Source organism: Haliaeetus leucocephalus, unplaced genomic scaffold, assembly GCF_000737465.1.
Source record: "Haliaeetus leucocephalus isolate CR32 unplaced genomic scaffold, Haliaeetus_leucocephalus-4.0 Scaffold722, whole genome shotgun sequence".
Taxonomy (NCBI): Eukaryota; Metazoa; Chordata; class Aves; order Accipitriformes; family Accipitridae; genus Haliaeetus; species Haliaeetus leucocephalus.
This window is the reverse complement of record NW_010973158.1, coordinates 2,093,777-2,113,672: the sequence shown is the minus strand read 5'-3', so window position 1 is coordinate 2,113,672 and position 19,896 is coordinate 2,093,777. Positions and strand designations below refer to the sequence as shown.

Sequence of the window (19,896 nt, the reverse complement as noted above, 5' to 3'; positions counted from 1 at the left end):
CAGCTGAGTTGGACAAGTTGAATCATTTTTTCACTCCCATTTTAAAATACCATCCAGGGAACCCCCCTCCTGTTACTCAGATTTCTGTAATTTTTAATTAGCTTACTAAGCAATTGTGATTTATCTAGAGTTGTCCATTTTTATTCTAGAAATTCTCCTATCCACCTCTCTGTGTTTGAGTGAAATGCTCTTACCTAAGCCCTAGCCAAATCTCCACCAGGAGTCTGTCTTTATCCTTGACTGTTAAACACCTCGAGCACAGCCCTGTCACATTCCTTTTCTGGATTCTGCCCCCTGCCATCGAGGTCAGTTGTCATCCCATCTCCCTGACAATTTATCGAGTAAGCAAATCCTTCAGAAAGTTTCATTATCTCGGTCAAATAACTTTCTGGGAAATTAAGTGAAATGCTGATACTGTTCCACTTTTCTCTTTCCCCTATTTAAAAAGAACAGACAAAACCTGCACAACAACCTTTCAGTTATTTCATTGACAAAATACTCAGCTATTTTACAGTGCTGAATATTCACAGATTTTGTTTTTTATTTCTGACTGGTCTTCTCTTGTGTAAATCTAAAATCTAGGCAGGGTAGTCTCAAGATTCCTAAACAGTGAATCAAATACAACATCTGAAATCCAGCTCTTGATTTTTCTTTTCTGTTCCCAAAATTGTGCTTCTTGCTGCTTTTATTTTTCTCCCCTCTCCCTCTCCATGTTTATGGACATAGTCTTCATGCTCCTCTTCCTCTTACCTGTCAGTCACAGCCAGGACATGTATATTGTCTTTAGAATGTTCCTCTCCAAGTGCTGACATCCTGGCAGTCTTCTGGATACAGTACAGTCCTCTGGAATACCTAAATCTCTCCTTCCTCTCTGTGTGGTTAAAATTACAGTCATGTAGCATCTTATGCTTTATCTTTAGCTACTTAGCGTCACTGCAAAATAAATATAAAAAGATGTGCCATATAGTCTGAGCTGGCATCCTTCCATTAAGATTCATGCAGCCTTCCTTCTTCATGGAAGGAGGTAGTCAAGCTTAGATCTCTTGGTCTAGTCAGGCTTCTTCATTACTGAGAGGAATGACTTCTCCCTCCAAATGTCTCTGAACCAAGATGGTTTATCCCCTTTTGGCTTCCTCTCCTAGGCCTGGAAACATACTACCTCTGTAGCAAGTTGGGATGATTGATTCCACAGGTTTTCACAGCCTGTTCTGATTGATGTGGTATTTCTAAATTCTGTCATGGGGACTGATGAGCAAACCTCTTCCATCTCATCATGACTGTGGTACAGCCCTGTGGCAGGAAGTTTTTAATAAGTTTTGTTTTTCTTTTAGTGGAAAATGAAGGAAATGTTTAATGTATTGCCTTGATGAAATTTTGGATTCATGAACAGTGACCAGACTAATACCACATTGCTATGAGGTCTTCTGCAGATGCAGACCTGTAAGGGTTTACAATCTAGAAGAGACTGTTAGATTTTTAAGCCGTACAAAAATTATCCTATTTCTAATTTTTTGTTCCCTCTGTAGCAAATAAGGAGATATTTGTTTGAAAAGTTTGCTTTGAAATGAAGTATTTTTCTTTTTTTTTTTTTTTGTAAGGGTTTATCTTTGTAAGAAAACCTTTCCATATTCAACATTCTATAGTAAAAAAAAAAGCTAAAGGAGAAGTTTTATCATTTTAAATCAATAAAGGAGGAAGAAGAACATGATGAAGACGCTGATAGTGTAGAAGGTGAAGCTGCTAGCAATGAGAGATTTCAAATAAAAGAACGCATTGCCAAGAAGTTGAAAAATGATACAAATGAAAATGCTAAACAGCAACTTCAAGAGGAAGAAACTAAGACAGGAAAGAAAACAACTAGTCGCAGGTAAGTATTGTGCCCTTTTTTTTTTTTTCTTTTAATTTCCTTCAGCTTGTTTATAGTTAGGTTTTCTGCTCAATTCCAGTTTTGCAGTTACTACATTGCTAGGTTAGTATTACATTAAAATTATCCCCCCCGTGCCTGCCTCCAACTGTGGAAGATGAAATTGCCTATTGCTTTCTCATTTCTTAGTTTCATTTTGCAGTTTGAGCCGAACAGTTAAGTTACATTTTGTTATGTTGAGCAGTTATTGGTACCTTGTATGGGAGTTTTATTTTTCCCTGTGAGTTATAATTGAAGAGTATTTATATGTATTTATCATGCTTTACTTTGTCTTTCTACACAGCTGTAAGATTGAGTTTTGTAGCTTCTTTGTCTGTGATAACACATGGTGGTCATCCAACACTGAGAATTACAGGAAGTAAAGGCTTCCTAGTCATCCATTAAAGTCTGGTTTAACAGCGTAGTCATTCTTGTAGTGTACCAGTTTTTCAACACTGCAGTTGATACCTCAGAGAGTTGGAATATGTCTGTATTTAGTAGCGTAACACTGTATTCAAATTATTAAACTAGCTCTAGACAAATTATTATGTTTCTGTAGCAGTATTCAGCGCTTTACAGACATAAAACATAGGTTTCAGTCATGTAATATAGTTGTGCCAGCCTTCGTGAACATCTGTACTGATTAGTGCTGAATTTTCAATGAGTTAATTTGTTACTCATTTGTGAGTAACCTTGTGTCTTGGCAGTCTTTCTTCCAGAGCTGGCTTGGGAATTTCTGCCTGATGACATTTATATTGCATAAAAACATTTGTCATGTATGCAAGTGATGTGTAGTGGACCTGATGGCAAACTTACTAGGAATTATTGTCCAGTATTTCAATAAACATGGGCTCCAGAAGTTACTGAACAATGAAGTCTTCACAGTTTTATAGTTCAATATGAAAATCTACTTATTCAGTGAAACTTACAGGGGGGTAGGAGGAGGAAGCATAAAAAAGTAATTTAGATTTTGTACTTCATCTGTCAAATCTTGCAGAAACATTCTACTGAAGCGATTTCCTGACTGCAGAAAGAAGTAGTGCCTGGTTTTCAGTACTCTGCCATCAGTGACTGATTAATCCCACACCCTACTAATGTTTGCAGTATTACCCATAATATTTCCCAATACAGAATAAGTATAAGCTTCTCGGGGTCGATGAACTGTTCTTGATAATGGAGATTGGACAAATACAGTGTTAGATCAATGTATCGGGCAGCAGAGGCAATGATTCAGAAATTTAAAAGTTCCCCAAGAAAAGGTTTTTCTGAAAACGTACTTTCAAGTACATGGCAGCCAAATAACATCTTTAGAATAGCAGAAGATGTTGGATTCTGTATGTACTTACTACCTACCTATCTGTCCACAACCTGTCTACCAATCTGTTTAACTGTCTGCTGGGTTTTACAGGGATGGCTGCTTGAAAGAAATGTGCTTAAGGTAGCATTAAGGGAACAAAAAGCTAGACCATATACTTGGGAAGGAGATAGTCTATGCCCAAGCTTGCATGACATTTTATCACATTTTCAGAGACATTTGTGTAGGCATCCTATAAGCTGCTGGCTCTCCATATGGATGGTCAATGTGCTGTGTTTGTGGTTATTGCACTCTTTCAGGGCAGTAGCAGTCGTCTTACTGCCAAATAGGTTATCTTAACTCAAAAGAGGGTTTTATCGGATGCATTTTTAGCAGTTGGGAGCCTTAGCCTTGGGAGACACTGCTTAGTCCAAGTAACATCAATTTCTAGACTTACTGTTTTACAGATAATTGTCTGGCATCCTCTGGCATGAAAATCAAGGGCATGGGTATTGTTTGTTATAAATAAGGTGTTAGTAACTTTGAGGTCTGATGAGATAGTAAGATAAACATCATCAAGTGCCATTGTCTGGAATGATTTTTTTTGTAAGTGTACTGGAGAAGATTGATAATATTCTCATGTGACTTCATCACCCACTGGAGTCCAAGTATGTGTGGATCAGAGCAGACAGAGATGTGGGAGGTGCAAATACCAAACAAAAAGTTGGATCCACCATACATAGCTTGAAGGGTGATGTCTACTAACGTATCAGAGGGCCAAGAAACATTTGATTTCGATCAGAATTGTTAATCTCATCAGATATTTAAATGTGCTAATAGAATAATTGAACTTCTAGAAGTATTTTTTCAGAGTACTGTCTTTTAACATGAATAACTTTTTATACAAATCTCTGTTCATTTGTATCAGTCCTGTTTCTTTTAATACCAATCCATTTGTGAAGTCAGAAGTTTGCACATCCATTTCAGAGAAACAATATGGAAACAATAGACATCTTTTCAAATTCATGGTACTCGGATCCGATACCACTTCTAAATGCAAACATACTTGGAGTGCTGAAATCCTGAAGTTAATTTTAGTCATTTCAGTATGCATTTGAACCTTTTGTGTATGTTTTAAAAAATAATTAGAGACACTTTCCAATTGTGTATTAGACAGGAAACCTCGGGAAAAAGAATTTCCCACTCATTCTGGTAAGTTGTTAGAGATATTCCACAAGTCTGTTGTTTTTTATTAGAAGGCTTAAACCTAAGCTTCAAAGTATAGAACAGCTGTTTACATGAAGGAGTGTATACAGATAGAAGAAGTGTTTGCCATCATTGCAATAGTAATCAAATCTATCAGCATTACATCGTGTTTGTAAAATGGCAGTGGTTTGAGGTGATCATCTGAAGGCTTCAGAGTAAACAGTCCTAGTTTAGTAATTGAAAGTACTGTTTTTACATTTGTTTTCTCCCTGTAGATGGAGCTCGGGTGCTACATGTTACTGGTTACCAGCTTTTAAAAATCTTCACTGCTTCTTGGTTGCAAGACTAGCAGTGTGCGAGTAGCGTACAGTTGACTGTACAGTCTACAATTTCAGTTGTGTCCATATAATGGATGGGCTATTAGATAGAAATATGAAATAGGTGTCTAGAATAGCTAAACTACTGAGGAGGAAAAGCTGACTTTTCTTTTGAGTAGTTAGCATCACTTGAATTTAACTCTATGTTTGTATTTTCTGTTGTATATTTTTCTCCTCATAATCCTATGAATTGCAGTTGATCACTAAGTAATCACATTTATTTTGGTTTATAAGCCATCGCTGACTACCGTAAGGAGATGAATAGTAATAGTAGTAGTTACTACTGTTGTAATTAATAGTGACTATATTGCCACTCCTTTGCATTCCTAGTTTTTCTTGCATGCATGTTGCTTATCATGGGTTAAATAAATCATCTCATGAAGCTTTAGACATCTACTGTGTGTGTATATAAGAAATTACTTGCTTCATCCTCAAAGCAGGAGTCTATAACACTTTTTAAGGTGTAATTCCTCTGACTTCTTTTTCTCCATTTGTTAGAAGGCAAGATGGAATAACTAGTTTACTGACAGATATCTGCACTTCGTCAAAGGACTTGCATCCACACTGTCATTTTGTCATTAGGCACAATGGTAATAAAAATAGTTAATAATGCTAGGCAGACATGCTCAAGTTCATGCTAAGTCTATTTCAGACCATGCAGTAAAAATTGCATATAATTAAGATGCCATAACATTTTCTTAGCATCTGAATAAACATTGACACACTGAGCGTGCAAGATTCCTTTCCTAAAGTGCTGTCAGAGTGCTGTGATGTAGAACAGCCAAAGGTAATTTTATGTGTGGTCTCATGGGAGTCTTTTAAAAGACCTTTAAATCAAAACTTCTTTTTCTCTTTGTAAATCTGCAACTGTTGTAAATGAAGAATTGGATATTTTTTGTTCATAAATTAATCATAATATATGGTAGAATATTTTGTTCTAAATGCATTTACTGTTCACTTGTTACCTTGTGCTTATAATGCAGGCATTATAATGAAAAGAAAGAAAAATAATTTTGGAGACTCACATCATTCTACAGTGGAAGAATGCTTGTCATTCTTGTAATTGTTGAAAATCTGTAACTTCTTTGTTATTTCTAACAGTTACATTTCTGTGCATCTGTGGAATGCATTCAAGGGGGCTGAGACTGATGTCTCATAAGTTTGCTGTCTATGATATATCTTCATTGCAAGGTGGCTGATGTCATTGCAAGGCTGCTGTCTGTAATCTTTGAAACACTGTGGAAATCCTCTCACTGGAGGATGTTGGAGATGTTGCACCCATTTTCAAGAAAAGCAATCGTCATAGGGATGATGCAGTTAGCCCCACTTTGGTCTGCAGCATACTGCAGTGTGCTGTATTTTCTCTTACTTCAACTACTTAAATTCTAATTGAGTCCTTTTCATCTTTTTGATAAACTGTACCCATTGAGTTCTTTCAGTGTTTCCCACTAAAACATTTTTTCCAGTCCTCAAATCACTTTATGGCTTTTTTTGTTCCTTCTCCAGTTTTGCAACATTCCTTAAAGAACTTTGATCAGTAATCTCTTGCTAGCCTTACTAGTGCTATATACAGACAGCAACTTTTTTTCTTACTGCCACCTCCCTGTTCATTCACACAGTGTCCACATCAACTCTTCTTACCAATATTCCATTGAGATTGCTTATCTTGCTAGGGCTTTCCAGATTGTTTTCAGTCATCACTCTCCAAGAACTAGTTTCCCATTTTGTACACTTATTCTGGTTTTTACTTCCTAAATTTTGGCAATTAGTTGTCCTTGGCTTTTGTTTTATTTAGCAAGCCCAAGTTGCTCAGCAGTCCTGGTAGGAGAATTTGCTACTGTCGCAGTCTGTGTGATTCACTAGTAGTGGATTTAGAACGGAGTTCCCTGAAGTGATGTATTTCCTGTCAGTAGTTAATGTCTCATTGGCAACTATTTTAAGCAATAACTTTGTAACTTAACTCTTACTTAATGAAGATGTTCTTTTAGCTTGTTTTGTGTTGCTGATTTTTTTTTTTAAGGACTTCCTTACTTGAAAGTACTAGGAAGCAAGATTTTCCCTGATTTCATGTAATAAGAGGGGTCATTTGCGTTGACTCTAGAATTAGCCAAGTTAGCAACCAGTCAGGAACTCATGTTGAATTCTAAGAAACTCTCTGACAGCATTATGTCAGAATTGATAGGCAATTCTGAAACCTTTTTGGTTTTGACTAATATACTTTTTCCGTGGGAAAGTTTCATTGGATTCTAGCTTGACTGAAGTACTTTTTTGTGTATATGTAATCCAGTACCAGAGTTTTTTAAAAAAGAGATGTTGCCAATGAAATTTGTGTAAAATTCATTCAACTGTTGAGATGAACACAAGTAAACTGATTAGTTTTCATTTTTGGATATGTAATGAAACTAACTGCTTTAGCTGCAGCTCATTATAATAGAGACAAACCTATTGCCCTTTTATCGTGACCTCTTAACTTTGGATCCACAAGTCTTTGCTGAAGTCCATAAAGTGCCAGGTTTTAGAATAATGGAAAACATCTGTTAGGTGTTAAAAGAATAAAAGAAAAAAAACACAAAACCAACCACAAACAAACTGTCAAGTGGAACCAAACAGAGATTGAAATCTATCACTAGATATACTATACTGCTACAAAGATTATTGCATGAGATTGCCTTAACATTTGTAGTCTTTCCTGCTCTTGTTTTTTTTCACACTATGGTACCTTGAGATCTTTGTTACTATGCTGCCTACATTTTGAATTTAATTTTCTTAGAACTTTTGAATTCTTACATATTTACACGTGTTAAGATTAATGCTTGTGTTTCATCCAACAGTGGAAGCCTAATTGTAAATACTTTTATTTTATTCAAAATCATCCATTCTGTACTTAAAAAAGACATGTTCACTCTGTGATTATGTTCCATTTGTATGGGTATTCTTTTAAAACTAGGAACCACTGATAGTTATAAACCAGCAAACCAGCTTATGTTGTTTCATTTTAACTTCCTTGAAGTGGGCCATTTTGTGCGCCACTGTAGTATGTCCAAACCTATTTTAAACAATTTAGTAGATTAAACTGAGAAATTCCAATTTTATGCAAAAGTAGCTATTTAATCATGTACTGAAATAGAGCAATTGCTAAGTGAGTAGTGATATGAAATTAGACTTTTTTCTATCTCTACTTTGCTAGATACAGGAGTATATTCGAAGTACATTGTCTTGATTTGAAAGCAGAGTGTGTAATGATGATTATATAACACACAACAAAGTTAGATATCTATCTGTGTAATATGCTGCTATAAAAAGGCAGCTATAGAGTTACAACACTTTTTGTTTGACTTCATTGTGTTCTATATAGCCTGTATTTCAATAGGATGGTAACTAGAGATCTGTAGTCTTTTCTTGTGGCCGGGGGAGAAAGTATTTTATGACCAAAAAACCCCCAATTTTCCTTCTGAATACTAATTTTTTCCTCAGTGCTTCCTTGTATTAAGATGTTCTATGCTGTACTTTGCAAAACTACATTAAACATAGAACTTCCACTGAGTAGTCTCCAGCATTCATCACCCTGCCCTCTGAGTTCTGATTTTTAGGGGTAGTGTAATCACCATAACATTTTGGAAATTTTGTTGGGTACTTAGCTAGAGTTTACCGTCAGCATTCCCAGAGCTCCATCTGTTAGAGTACTATATGTTGTATATTCAAATATAGTCTAATATATAAAATATTTTAATATATAATATTAGAGTGGAAGCTAGATACTGAGAGGCCACCTATACATTCTTGACCTCATAGCTCTTGTGACTTGCAAGAGACTGAAAAGTGTTATGGGAGAATCCTATATACTGAAATTTTTGCATATAGAGGTCAAAGAATTTATGTGTTATCTTCTGTAATCTCACCTCCTTTTATGCAGTTTTGTCCCATAATATGCTGATGGAAAGGTCTGAAATTATTGTTTGGAATACTTCCCAAGGAAGTTGTTTTGCTCTTCAAAACTGCCCCACCACTTTTCTCAAGTAGGATGCAGCACCTATTTCATAATCCATAAAATTCTAACCAATATTTCTGGAAAAGTGCAAAAGATCGTATAATGCTGAATTTCAAGGGAGCGTGTAAGCAGCAAATCTTTCCTACTAGTTTCCTGTTTCAGTGCAGAATAGCAAAAAGTTCTCTTAAATCCTAACCTTTAGTGGCTTTTGTTACACTGAACATACTTAGGACTGTTCTAAATATTCTACTGGTTGTTTTTCAGTAGTTAATGGATTTGGATTTATATTTCTGCTCTTTCACTCTTAGCTTGAAATGTCATTTGAAAAGCTCTTTGGAGAAGCAGTACCTCTCTGATGGAAAGTACTAGGAATATGAAATCTGCTGATATACATACAGAGCAGTATGGCAGTATTTCAGTCTTTGTGTTTTCCTGTATCTTGATCGACCTGTGTCCAAGCAGAATTTCATTAGGTTAGTCATTTGCCTTAGATACAGTACGTCATGAACACTAGCTGAATTAGACAATTTTGCTTGTTCATCATATCATTTCTTGAGAAGGTATTAATTCAAGCATGTGAACTTGGCTGCAAAGACCTGGCAAGGATGTAAGACAGAGAATTTCTATATTATGCAGGTAGTAACTACCTAAGTATTTTCAGTGTATGCGAGGACAGTGTTCTTTTACTAGAGGAGCATTTTGCGGGAATCTGGACAAGACTCAGCCCGAAAAAAGAGGTAAAGATTTTGGAGTATTAGCTGTGACGGAGGGATTAAGTTATTCCATTAATTATTAATTGACTTTACAGCATAAGAATACAGAAAGCTGCTGCCACATGTCATGATCAACACATTTTCCTGGTTTTACTCTCTAAGTGCTGGTGCTTCTACGTACAATCCTTGCCACAAATATGCCAAACTCAGCTCAAACTGTGAGTTGTGACATGCTTTAAGTGGGGCACTACCTTTGAAGAATTAGAGATTACATCAGAAATTAAGTAGACAAAATAATGGTCTATGAAATATTATTATACAGCATAATACCTAGCTGACACTGAAAATGCATTGTACTGGTTCTGATTTACGCGTGCCTCCTGTGGTTTGCAGGTGGAACTCTCTTGAATCCTAAATAATTTTAAGTCTGTGTTCCCTGAGAGAACATGTCTGTTGTGCTTTATTGCCACAGCTATGGTAAGCAGATGTGTGTGAGCTGGAGCTCCCTGATAGAAAAGGGAAATTTTTTTTTTTTTTTTCACCTGTGGTGTTGAGAAAAAGCACAGACACATATTGGTGGGAATTCTTTGTCTAGATATCAAAAAACAGTGTGAATGGTGTTGGTGTAAGCAAGAGTGTCTGAAAGAAGGGAAATCGTTTCTGAATCTTTTGTTTTGGTATTGATATCCTAACTTTGTAATGATAGCATACACCAACTCACCCACAGGCCATATAATATCTTACAGTCATACCTACCCACATGTCAGATGTTTGTTTTGATAGGCTTCCACATTAATTTTTGTGTGTTTGTATGCTTTGAGTGACTTACCATGGTGTATAAATTCAATATGAATTTGAAACCAAAGTGCTAATTTATAAGTTGCCATTTATGCACAGTCATATGGAAATTGCTCACTTCTGCAAATCTTTACATGACTCAATGATTCCAGTGAAACTATTAATGTAAGTAAAGGTTCATAGAAATAAGCCTGAGAACCACTGAAATTCCTTTGGTCTGGAATTTGACAAATCATTGTATGGTATGAAGGATAAAGGAGAAGGAATATTTTGGCTAAAATGACAGGAAAAGTCCTTACCCTTGGGGTTAAGTAACTTTTTATTTTTATTTTTTCATAAGGCTGTCTCAAGAGATTATTGCCTTCCTTTCCTGTCCCCTTGGCCACTTTTTTGCCATTTTTTTCTGCAATTAGAGTATTACAGTTGCTAATGGAATTCCTTGTAAAATAGATCCCTTATACAATCCCAGTAAATCAAATTTTAAAAAGTCAGCTACAAAGCCAGAGCCAGAAGTAAGCTGTCAAAGACGAGACTTTTAAGCGAGTTTTAGTGCTGTGGAAAGTGGGCATGACCATCTGCCCACAGCACACTGCATAAAAGATACAGACATCAAACTTAGGGAGAAATGGAGATGGCATCTTGCTGGGACTAGAACCTTGAATGATACTTTTGTTTTAATCCTTGTATGTTTTATCAACTCTTTTGGTTATTGGGATTTTTTTCATCTTCTCAAGTAATATCATAGTACTAATGCTTTTAAAGTACACTTAATTGATGTTTTCTTTGTTTTACATACTTTTCCTCAGTGCATGAGCGATCACTCACTTTGGTCTAATTTTATTTAAGGAAAGCAATAATATTTGATTTAGCTAAGTTTAATGCTCTAAATTTTATCTGTTCTTCTTTAAAACTGTTGATCAGTTATTTTTGACTGATGAGGTTCTCTTTTTAATTATCTCAGAAAATGAAAACAATGATATTTTCCTCTGGTAAAAGTGAATCCTTAAGTTATCCATACATTTAAGAAGCTAGTGTGTTGCTTTTCATTTGCATTTTTGTATTTTGTTCAAGAAATTCAATATTTCAGACATTTATAGCTGACATACAGGAAAGAAAGATTACTTCAGAATTGGTTTTAGAAATGCTTTATTTTTCTAAATAAGACCATTTACTTAGTGCTAAGGATTGCATGATTCATTTATTCTTTTCAAAATAATGTAGATTTTTCTGTATTCTTTACCTTAATAACATTCATTGTAAAGAAAAAATAATCACAGACATACTCTGTGTAGGGTTAATGATTGGCAGTAACTTAAAAGCAGACTATACTATATTAAACACAAACCCAGATTGTTTGGGCACGAAACTCAGAATCCCAGCACTGAGATTTTTCTTGGCTAAGCATCAAAGAGTGTTAATAGGTATAGTGTTAGCCTGGGACAAAGACAGGATTGTTACTGTGGTATATTTCATCCTGCTGCTACTTGGCAAGAGTAAGTTTATTTTTAGGTGAAGTTTGTGTGTGCATTTGTCTAGTCACCTGGAAAAAAGGATACGTAGATGACCCGTGAAAATGCAGTTAGCATGATGGAAGGTGAGAATGTGTAATCCTTATTATACAGCAAATTGTTAGTGCTATATTGTGGGTAAGATACCATTTCAAAGGGCTGCAGTGTTCTCAGTTGTTTAGCTAGCTGCACATGTGATTTTTTTTTTTTTTGGTACCATAACAAGACGGATTTAACAGTGGTATAACTATGTACTTTTTAATTGCTAAATGTTCATGCTCCATTTCCCTTTCTTTGTTTCAGCAGAGTTGAGTAGCATGGGAAGAGACATTTTGAGGTTTTTGTTTCTATTATAGAACACATTCTTTGTAAATACGAGCAGTACATCTTAAAGTGGTACTGCAGTGAAGGATGACTACAGTCTGTTCAGTATTTTCTTTATTCATTACATCTGCTGTTTGTCTCTAGACAGTCAATTTGTGGTATAATTCAATATTTTTATTATTTTCCACTCCTTACTACAGAGCCAAATAGGTAATAGGTATTTTTAATATAGTGTAGAACAAGTGATGTTGGTTATCAGATTCTGGTTGTGGAATCTTTATAATTAATAATGTTCCATGAATAAAAAAAAGTGAAATTGAATTCTTGCCTAAAAAGTTGTTAAGTTTTTGATGGTTAGTAGTTAATAGGAGCAGTTGGTAATAACAAAGTTTGGTAATAGTTTGGTAATAACGAAACAAAATAAATTACAAACTTTGTGAGCTGAGCAGATTTGATTTGGAAATCTTTCAGATGGTAAAGATAACTGCTGCTAAATTGATTACTACATTTTTTTTACCTCCAAGATTGTAGCTACTGCACTGTCTTAGATAAAAAAAACGTATTTCATGTTGTTCTCCATCCTGTTTTATAACACTTAACATGCTGGTAATGTTCTGAGTACAGGGCTTTGCTGGGTTGTCTGCAAGTTCACCTATCATCTTTGCTGTCAAGTGGGATAATAGACTTTCCATCATATTTTGGGGGAAGAATCTTAAGAAATTGTTGTCTTTCTAAGCCCTTTTTCTCTTCAGCCTGAAATATTCAATTTCTAGTCAAAGCATCATCAGCATTAGTGTTATCTTAGTGATGAGCTTAATGTAAATTCCTATCTAAATCAACAGTGGTATTCAAGGTTTCTTTTTAATTCCACTTTGGTTGACAGGGGAGCTCAGCTGTCTTTCTCTGAAAGCTGTGCAGTGCAGGGCAATTAACTTTTTCTTTTGCATCTTTTGTCTTTGTTGTTTAGGGTTGTTTTTTTTTTTTTCTGAAAGCACTCTTCCCCTTTCCTGTGTACTTCTTCCACAGGTATATAAGCAACCTTTCCAAAGCAAGCCACTGTACAGGACCTTTTCCAGAAGGACATTTTCTTTACTGCTGTATATGTACAGCAATATCATTTTCTGATTCTTTGCCACTAGCTGAATTTTAATCAACAAATTTTTAGTCTTTTTGCTACTGTTGTTAGGCTTCTACTCTGTTTTTATTCCACTGTCACTTTGTATTAACAGTTGGACCTATTGAAAATCACTTACATTCCCATTTCCTTTGTCAATTTTTCATTTTCAGTTTTCTTTGCTAGCTGTTCTTCATAGCAGTTTACATTATTGGGGTGGGGAATTGCTGCCAGCAGTTTGTTATTAAATTACAGTTAAATTCCACTGCAGAATATTTACTCTGATTAAAAGATTTTTGCATAGTAAAATGGTGGTTATTTCATTTGTTATACATCAGCTTCTAAAAATCACTTTGAAATTTTTAAGTTAAATGTTGTCTGTCCTTAAGTACAATAATAATTTGATTTTCTCTATAAAAATGTGTTCAATTTTGGTGAATATGTTCGTATGTAGATAATTTAGCTTCTTAGTTTTAAATTTTTCTCATATTTCTTCTGAATGTGGGCATAGAATATTTGAAGAAATTTTGAACAATTTTTTTTGCTGGTATGCTCATGTTTAAATCTGTTTTCTTTGAAAATGGTAAAGGAAATAATTTGAAAGGAACTTCATTAGCTAATGATGGTGGTTGAATTTAGTCTGCTTCCTTTATTTTAAGGGGGCATTTTCACGGTTTTTCACAGATACATTTATATTATAGATTTTCAGCTGCATTGCTGCCTACATACTTCTGGTGGATATTGTATGAATCTTACAGATGTGATTTCAGGAATGCTATTTCAGATTAAGTGTTTCTTCATAACACTGTTTCTAGCAATCAAATTCAGAATTTCATTGAAGGCATTTATTCTTCTAGCTTAACAGACAGCTTGATATTTATATTTAAAAGCAAAAAAGCAGTGGTGTTTTCTAGAACTGCAGACCAGAATATACTACATTGACCCTCACTTTTCCGAGCAGATGCTTTGTAAAACACGCATTTTTACTCTTAGAAATATATTTGCTATGGTTAATATTTCCGGGGGGGGGGGGGGGGGGTAGAGGGTGGCAGGGAAGGAACAAACCAAACCCTGAGCATTGCACTGTTCTTTTGGTCTTAATCTTTAACACTGTCAGTCTTTAACACTGATCCTGAATGCATCATTGTGGACCATATTTATACGTTAGCATTCCTGGACTAAGTTCTGCAGTGAACTTTACAAATCCAGTCTTGCAGAAGTCTTTTAGTTGTTCTTTCTGATTTCTCGCATGATAATACTGTTTCCTCACAATTGTGAATTCCCAGAATGAGAAGGCTATAGTTGTGTTTTTAAGTTGAAATTATATAGCAGATTCTATGGAAGTTAAAGCAATGTGAGTGTTCCGTTGCTCCCATAAATGGCCTAATTTTTGTTGTAAATGGTAGTAGTTGCAATTTCAGTCTGTGTTTTATTGATATTTTATTACTGGTTGATGGATTTTCACAAACTTATCATTAAATATTTATGTGTTGCTCTGCAGAATCTCTCAAAGAAATTCAAGTTACTCAATTTAGTTTTGTTTGGGGTTTTTTTTGCATTGGGTTTTTTTGTAAAGGCTGAATATCGTTATGTGAAATGGTGGGTTTTTTGCTTTCCACATGAACAATTTAAACCTTTATATAGGTAACTAAGAAATAGTAATACTATAAATAATGTCCTTCAGATTTAATAATTTTACTGTTATTTGTTAAACTTCACAGTTTCAAATTTATTTTGGATATAAATTACAACTCTCTAGTTGCATATTGTCCCAGTTAAGATTACATGTACTTAATCATAACTGTCCCAATTAAGATTACACATACTTCACTTAATCAGTGAAGCGTTTTACTCGCAAAGCATGTGTAACTTAATTTTTTTTGTTGTTAGTTGATCAACTGTGTTTTTAACATAGCCATGCAGCCAGCGATGATTTGTATTGGTTTCTGCCTCTTTGTGCTGATCTCCTGAATTTTACATTGAATGACACTATTGTAAATAGTATTAGATCTCAACATACAGCACTGTACATGGAGTTTATGGTCAAGGAGACGGCAAAAATTATTAACCTCCTTTTGAAAACATGCCTATATTGTACTGAAAGGCAGCCTTACTGAGAATGTTGATAGCGTAGTAAGTATGACTAACATTCTGCTATAGTCTTGCAAAGTGATATTTTTACATTTAGGAATTACACGCTCATAAACACACTTCAGTGCCCTGTGTGCTTGTGAGTGTAATCTATATTCGTCATAGATATTTATGCAAAATAGTTTCATAATAAAGTATCAACCATTTTAAGATTGGGGGGGGGGGTGAGAATGTATCTTTACTGCTACATTTCAGTATGGCATTTGGAATTTGTTTCCTTTTCCTCTCCATTTTCTTTCTGTGAGATTACTTGCTTGAAATGAGTGGTAAGTTGGGTAACTTCTTGCAGCTGAAATTTTTGTCTTTGAGGATACAGGAGTTTGGGAACAAGGGAGTAAAACATGGCACTTACAAGCTAGATCATCCAACCTTTTGCTGTAAGTGTCATGACTTCTGTAATTAATAGTCTTACTAGTTCACTGAGTCTGAATTCAGTAAAACTGACTAAACATGGTAATAGGTATTACAATAAATTTTAGGAATTATGCTTTGAGGAGTGAACTTTTGAGATTCATTGCTAGGCAGACTTTTCATTGGTGAAGAGTCAAGAATATGTACAGACTGAAATACTCCCTTTTTTGATCAGAATCTTTGCACATAATTAAGGCAAAGCTATGTCAAAAAAATTAATTGGTTTTGAGTTTTAGATGTTTTATGAGAAATGTGTTTCATGAAAATTACCATCACAAGCACTTGCATTGATTATTTCTGCAAAAAGATCTAAGATGTATTAATCAAGATTCTGAATAGAATTTGTGTCAGCAGGAATAAAGAAAACCCAACTTGAGTCCTTATAAGGGTATATCTGCTTCTAAAGAGAAGAAGCTGTTTATCTAATGAAAATGGAAAACATCCAAAAAGCCTGGACGTCGAGAGGATAAGGCAGAAAAGACAGCTATGATCATTTAATCCCATGTTTTACCTAATAGAGCACACAAGACTCTCTTAAATTCTTTTATCTCACTGTTATCTTTTGGTGGAAAAAAATCACATTTTAATGTAGAGATTTATGTTGAAAGATACCCCAGTAAAATTTTCTTTAGTAAGTGCCTTTCTTGTTCAATTAATAAACAAGTTACTTCTTTTCAGTCTGCCTTTTGGCTTATGTTGGAGCCATTAGACCCCATTTTATTCATCTGCTAGCCTTCTCTTAGCACATTCATCTTCATTTGCAAATTGTGACCAAATCACCCTTGAACTTTGTTTGATAAATTAAGCAGATTGAGCATTAACGTTCCTTTTGTGGCATTTTACTGTTTCTCCAGTCTTTGTCATGTGTAAACTTGGTCAGAAATTTTGTTTTCTTCCTTCACACAAGGTAGTTTGGCAAGTCTCTCTTTTCTTTATGTCTGCAAGTAGTAGAAATAAAGGTTTATTTTTCATGGTTTTAACTTAGTGGTTCTGTAATTTTTGCTCCAGAACAGTTTATCAATATCAGGCTTATAGTTATCTCAGTTATATTTTCTCTTTATAAATAGTGATGTAACATTACCGTTTCCCCTGCTTTTTCTCCCTCTACTTCTCTAGAATTTCCCCCCTGTATTCACAACCAGTGTTCCCCATGGCTCAGAAATGTCTCTAAGCATCTTTTAAAAAACACTTGGATGCACATTGCATGGCCCTGTTGCTTTTTTGTACTGCTTAATTTTTAGTAGCTGTTCATTCTATTTTGGAGTAACTCAAGAAGACAGAAAAATATATCATCTTCAGACATCATATCTGGCTTTCTCAGAGAATAGAAAGAGCTATTGAATCTTTTTTTTCCATGTTGTTAGTCGTTTTCCATTTTTTAGGCTTTAATCCCTAATATTAAAAAAAAATTAGAAATGTAGGGTTTTTTCTGTATGTGCTCAAAGATGCATGTCTGTATAACTTTAGCTGTTTCTATTGTCATAAAAAAATGGACAATGGTTATTTAATGATTACTTTCATATTTAAAAGTATTTCTACCTTGTTAAAATAACATCTGAGGCCAAGTTAAGAAAAAAAAAATTCCTGTTTGGTACCATTTTTTTATTCATGCATTTGGCAGCAAATTACAAATAACCCGTTTCACCCTTTTCTCTGTACAGCTGTTTATTCTTTGTATTTCCCTGGACCTTGAATATAAAATTAAAGATGCAGGTAAAATCAAACTATCAAGGCCAAATATCATATGTTTAGGGCATCTTTTTAAATAAAATTGTTATTAGAAAGTAATGTTTCTTTTGTGTTCTAGTATGTTAAAAATTGAAAATAGGTCTCTCTGTGAATGAACACCTGACAGAAAACTGATTTGGTGAATTCGTGTAGTTTCTTCTTGTTTTGCTGGAGAATACCATGATAAAATGGCCTTTGTCCCAAGCTACTTTTACTAATAACTAGACTGGGTATTGCCATCTTCTATAGAGGATGGCATTTTGTAGTGACTACCTTTATTACCAAGAAGGTGTTAAAGAGCTGGACTAATGCTACAGGATGGCTATCCAATCAGCTTGTTACTCTTGGGTATATTAGGATATTAGAGCACCTCACCATGAGGGAAGAACTCTGGTAAAACAGATAATACTATTAATTGCAGTGGGAACCGTGGTACAAAATACACAATTTCATGGAGCTGGGTCTAGCCTGTGAGTTTTCATTTGTCTCTTAGCTTCTTTCCCTGTGGTATGTTTTCTAGTTCTCTCGCATCTCAGACCTGAGACAATTAGTGGCACTGCCTCTTCCCTTTCCAATAAATTAGGGGAACTGCTTTGAGACATTGGATTGGTGGGGGTCATAAAAGTGGGCAGAAGAGAATAATGTAGCATGCTGCCATGCTGCATTATTGTTTGTCCATTTCTAGCTAAGGGACATGGCAAAACAAAGAAGTATTGCTGCAAGAGTAGGTGAGAAGGTAGTGGATTTTTAGTGGATTTGTGCAGTGTTACAGAAATGTGGCTTAACTGTCTGCAAAGAGAACTCAGTTTTAAAGTTGTATAAATAACGTTACTGCAATGTGGAATCAAAGTTAGTAAGTCCTAAGTGACACGTGGAGACAGCTTGTATATTCTTGCACATGTTCTTAGAGTGACGGAGTTGCCCATTTTGAACCATATGGTGATGTGTGGGGTCAGCATGGATTATTGAGTCTGTTTCTGCAGCATCTAGATTGCACCCAACCCAGCTTCTAGAAACTTACTGGATATTTTTGCACAGTGCTCATAACCCTCCAGAATGGGAGGCTTTATTGGAATATACTGCGCTAAAGTGAGATTTATATATTTACCAGCAGGGGGGCGGGGGGAGGGAGAGGGAAGTACCAACAAAACAGAACCCATGAGAAGCCCTCCCAGAATACTGGGGAATATAGTACCAAGATATGCAAATGTCTCATCAGGAGCCATCCTTGGTCCAATATATCTGATGCTCAGTTACACTGGTAGATTGTGCTGGACCTTAGTTGTTAAAGATGAAGATAGCTGTCTTTGCACCAAGTTTGTGTGCTTGGAACACAAGTGAGCGATGACAGACCTGGCCTGGGAAAGAACCGATTATTGTTAGAGTTTGTGTCTGGTTTTATGTCTCATTAAAGCAATCTTTGCCCTTTTCAGTCTTCATCTGTCTCTGCAGATGACTGTTACAGGTGAGGCTTGTCAGCCTGCTGTCTTCACACATGCATGTCCTGCTACACGCTTTGTGATCTGCTGCTGGATTCATATGGTTCTTCAGGTCAACAGTGGCTGATGCTGGTTTGGACTTAGTAAGTCATGCTATGCCCCCAGCTCACAAAGTGTTGAGTGTCTGTACGATGTTGTGTTGCATCTGTGTGATAGGTAGGGGTGGATTTTGTGGCATGTCTTCTCTTCCTAAGCCTGGACACAAAGAGTACGTATCTGCAGCTTGGTGCTACTGTGGCTTTGAGGGAGATCCCAAAACACCATCTGTTTCTCTTTACTGAACTGATTGTGCCAACCTGTGTTATAACTGAATTGTTCCAAGTTGTCATCCATTGACTGCTATGAGGTCTTATTATTATTATAAGTAGTTTATGGAACTTCATTTTTTAGTATATTCAGCTAGATGTGTGATGACGACGTAGTCTACAATTAACCTGGTGGGTTCATGGTCCAGAAAAATCTGGTAACTGCTACCTAGGCATTTTATATGGCAGTATTATTTCTTTGTGAAAAAAAAATGGATAAATAAAATAAGTATCAATATCAAAGAAGTTAGTTTAATATGTACTCATCCATTAGAAAGACATAAGACAGAGGTTAAAACATGAAACAGTAGTGATCTGAATGGGACAATTTGATAGTGGAATACATCCTCGGGTAAGCAGACCTTTAATGCTTTCCTACACATTCTGCCTCAAATTGTAACAGAAAAGACAAACCCGGGAAAATTGTAATCACTATAGATTATGTGTTAACTAACATTAAGAAAGGACTATTGATAGGATTATAGACTGATTTAGTTTTGAACTATTTTTAAAAATGGTTTGAACCATCATGAAGAACTGAAGTTGAGCAAACACTGTATTCCAAATTGTGATACCA

General features: G+C 35.4%; 1 protein-coding gene across 1 annotated transcript in view; it reads left to right on the top strand.

Moving 5' to 3' along the window:
- The window catches only part of CWC27 (CWC27 spliceosome-associated protein homolog (S. cerevisiae)), a 118,547-nt gene that overhangs the window by 16,726 nt on the left and 81,925 nt on the right, over positions 1–19,896 (top strand). The window contains exon 10 of the mRNA XM_010580534.1: positions 1,692–1,867. Within this exon, the coding sequence (XP_010578836.1) occupies positions 1,692–1,867 (176 nt within the window). The remainder of the gene's footprint in view (positions 1–1,691; positions 1,868–19,896) is intronic.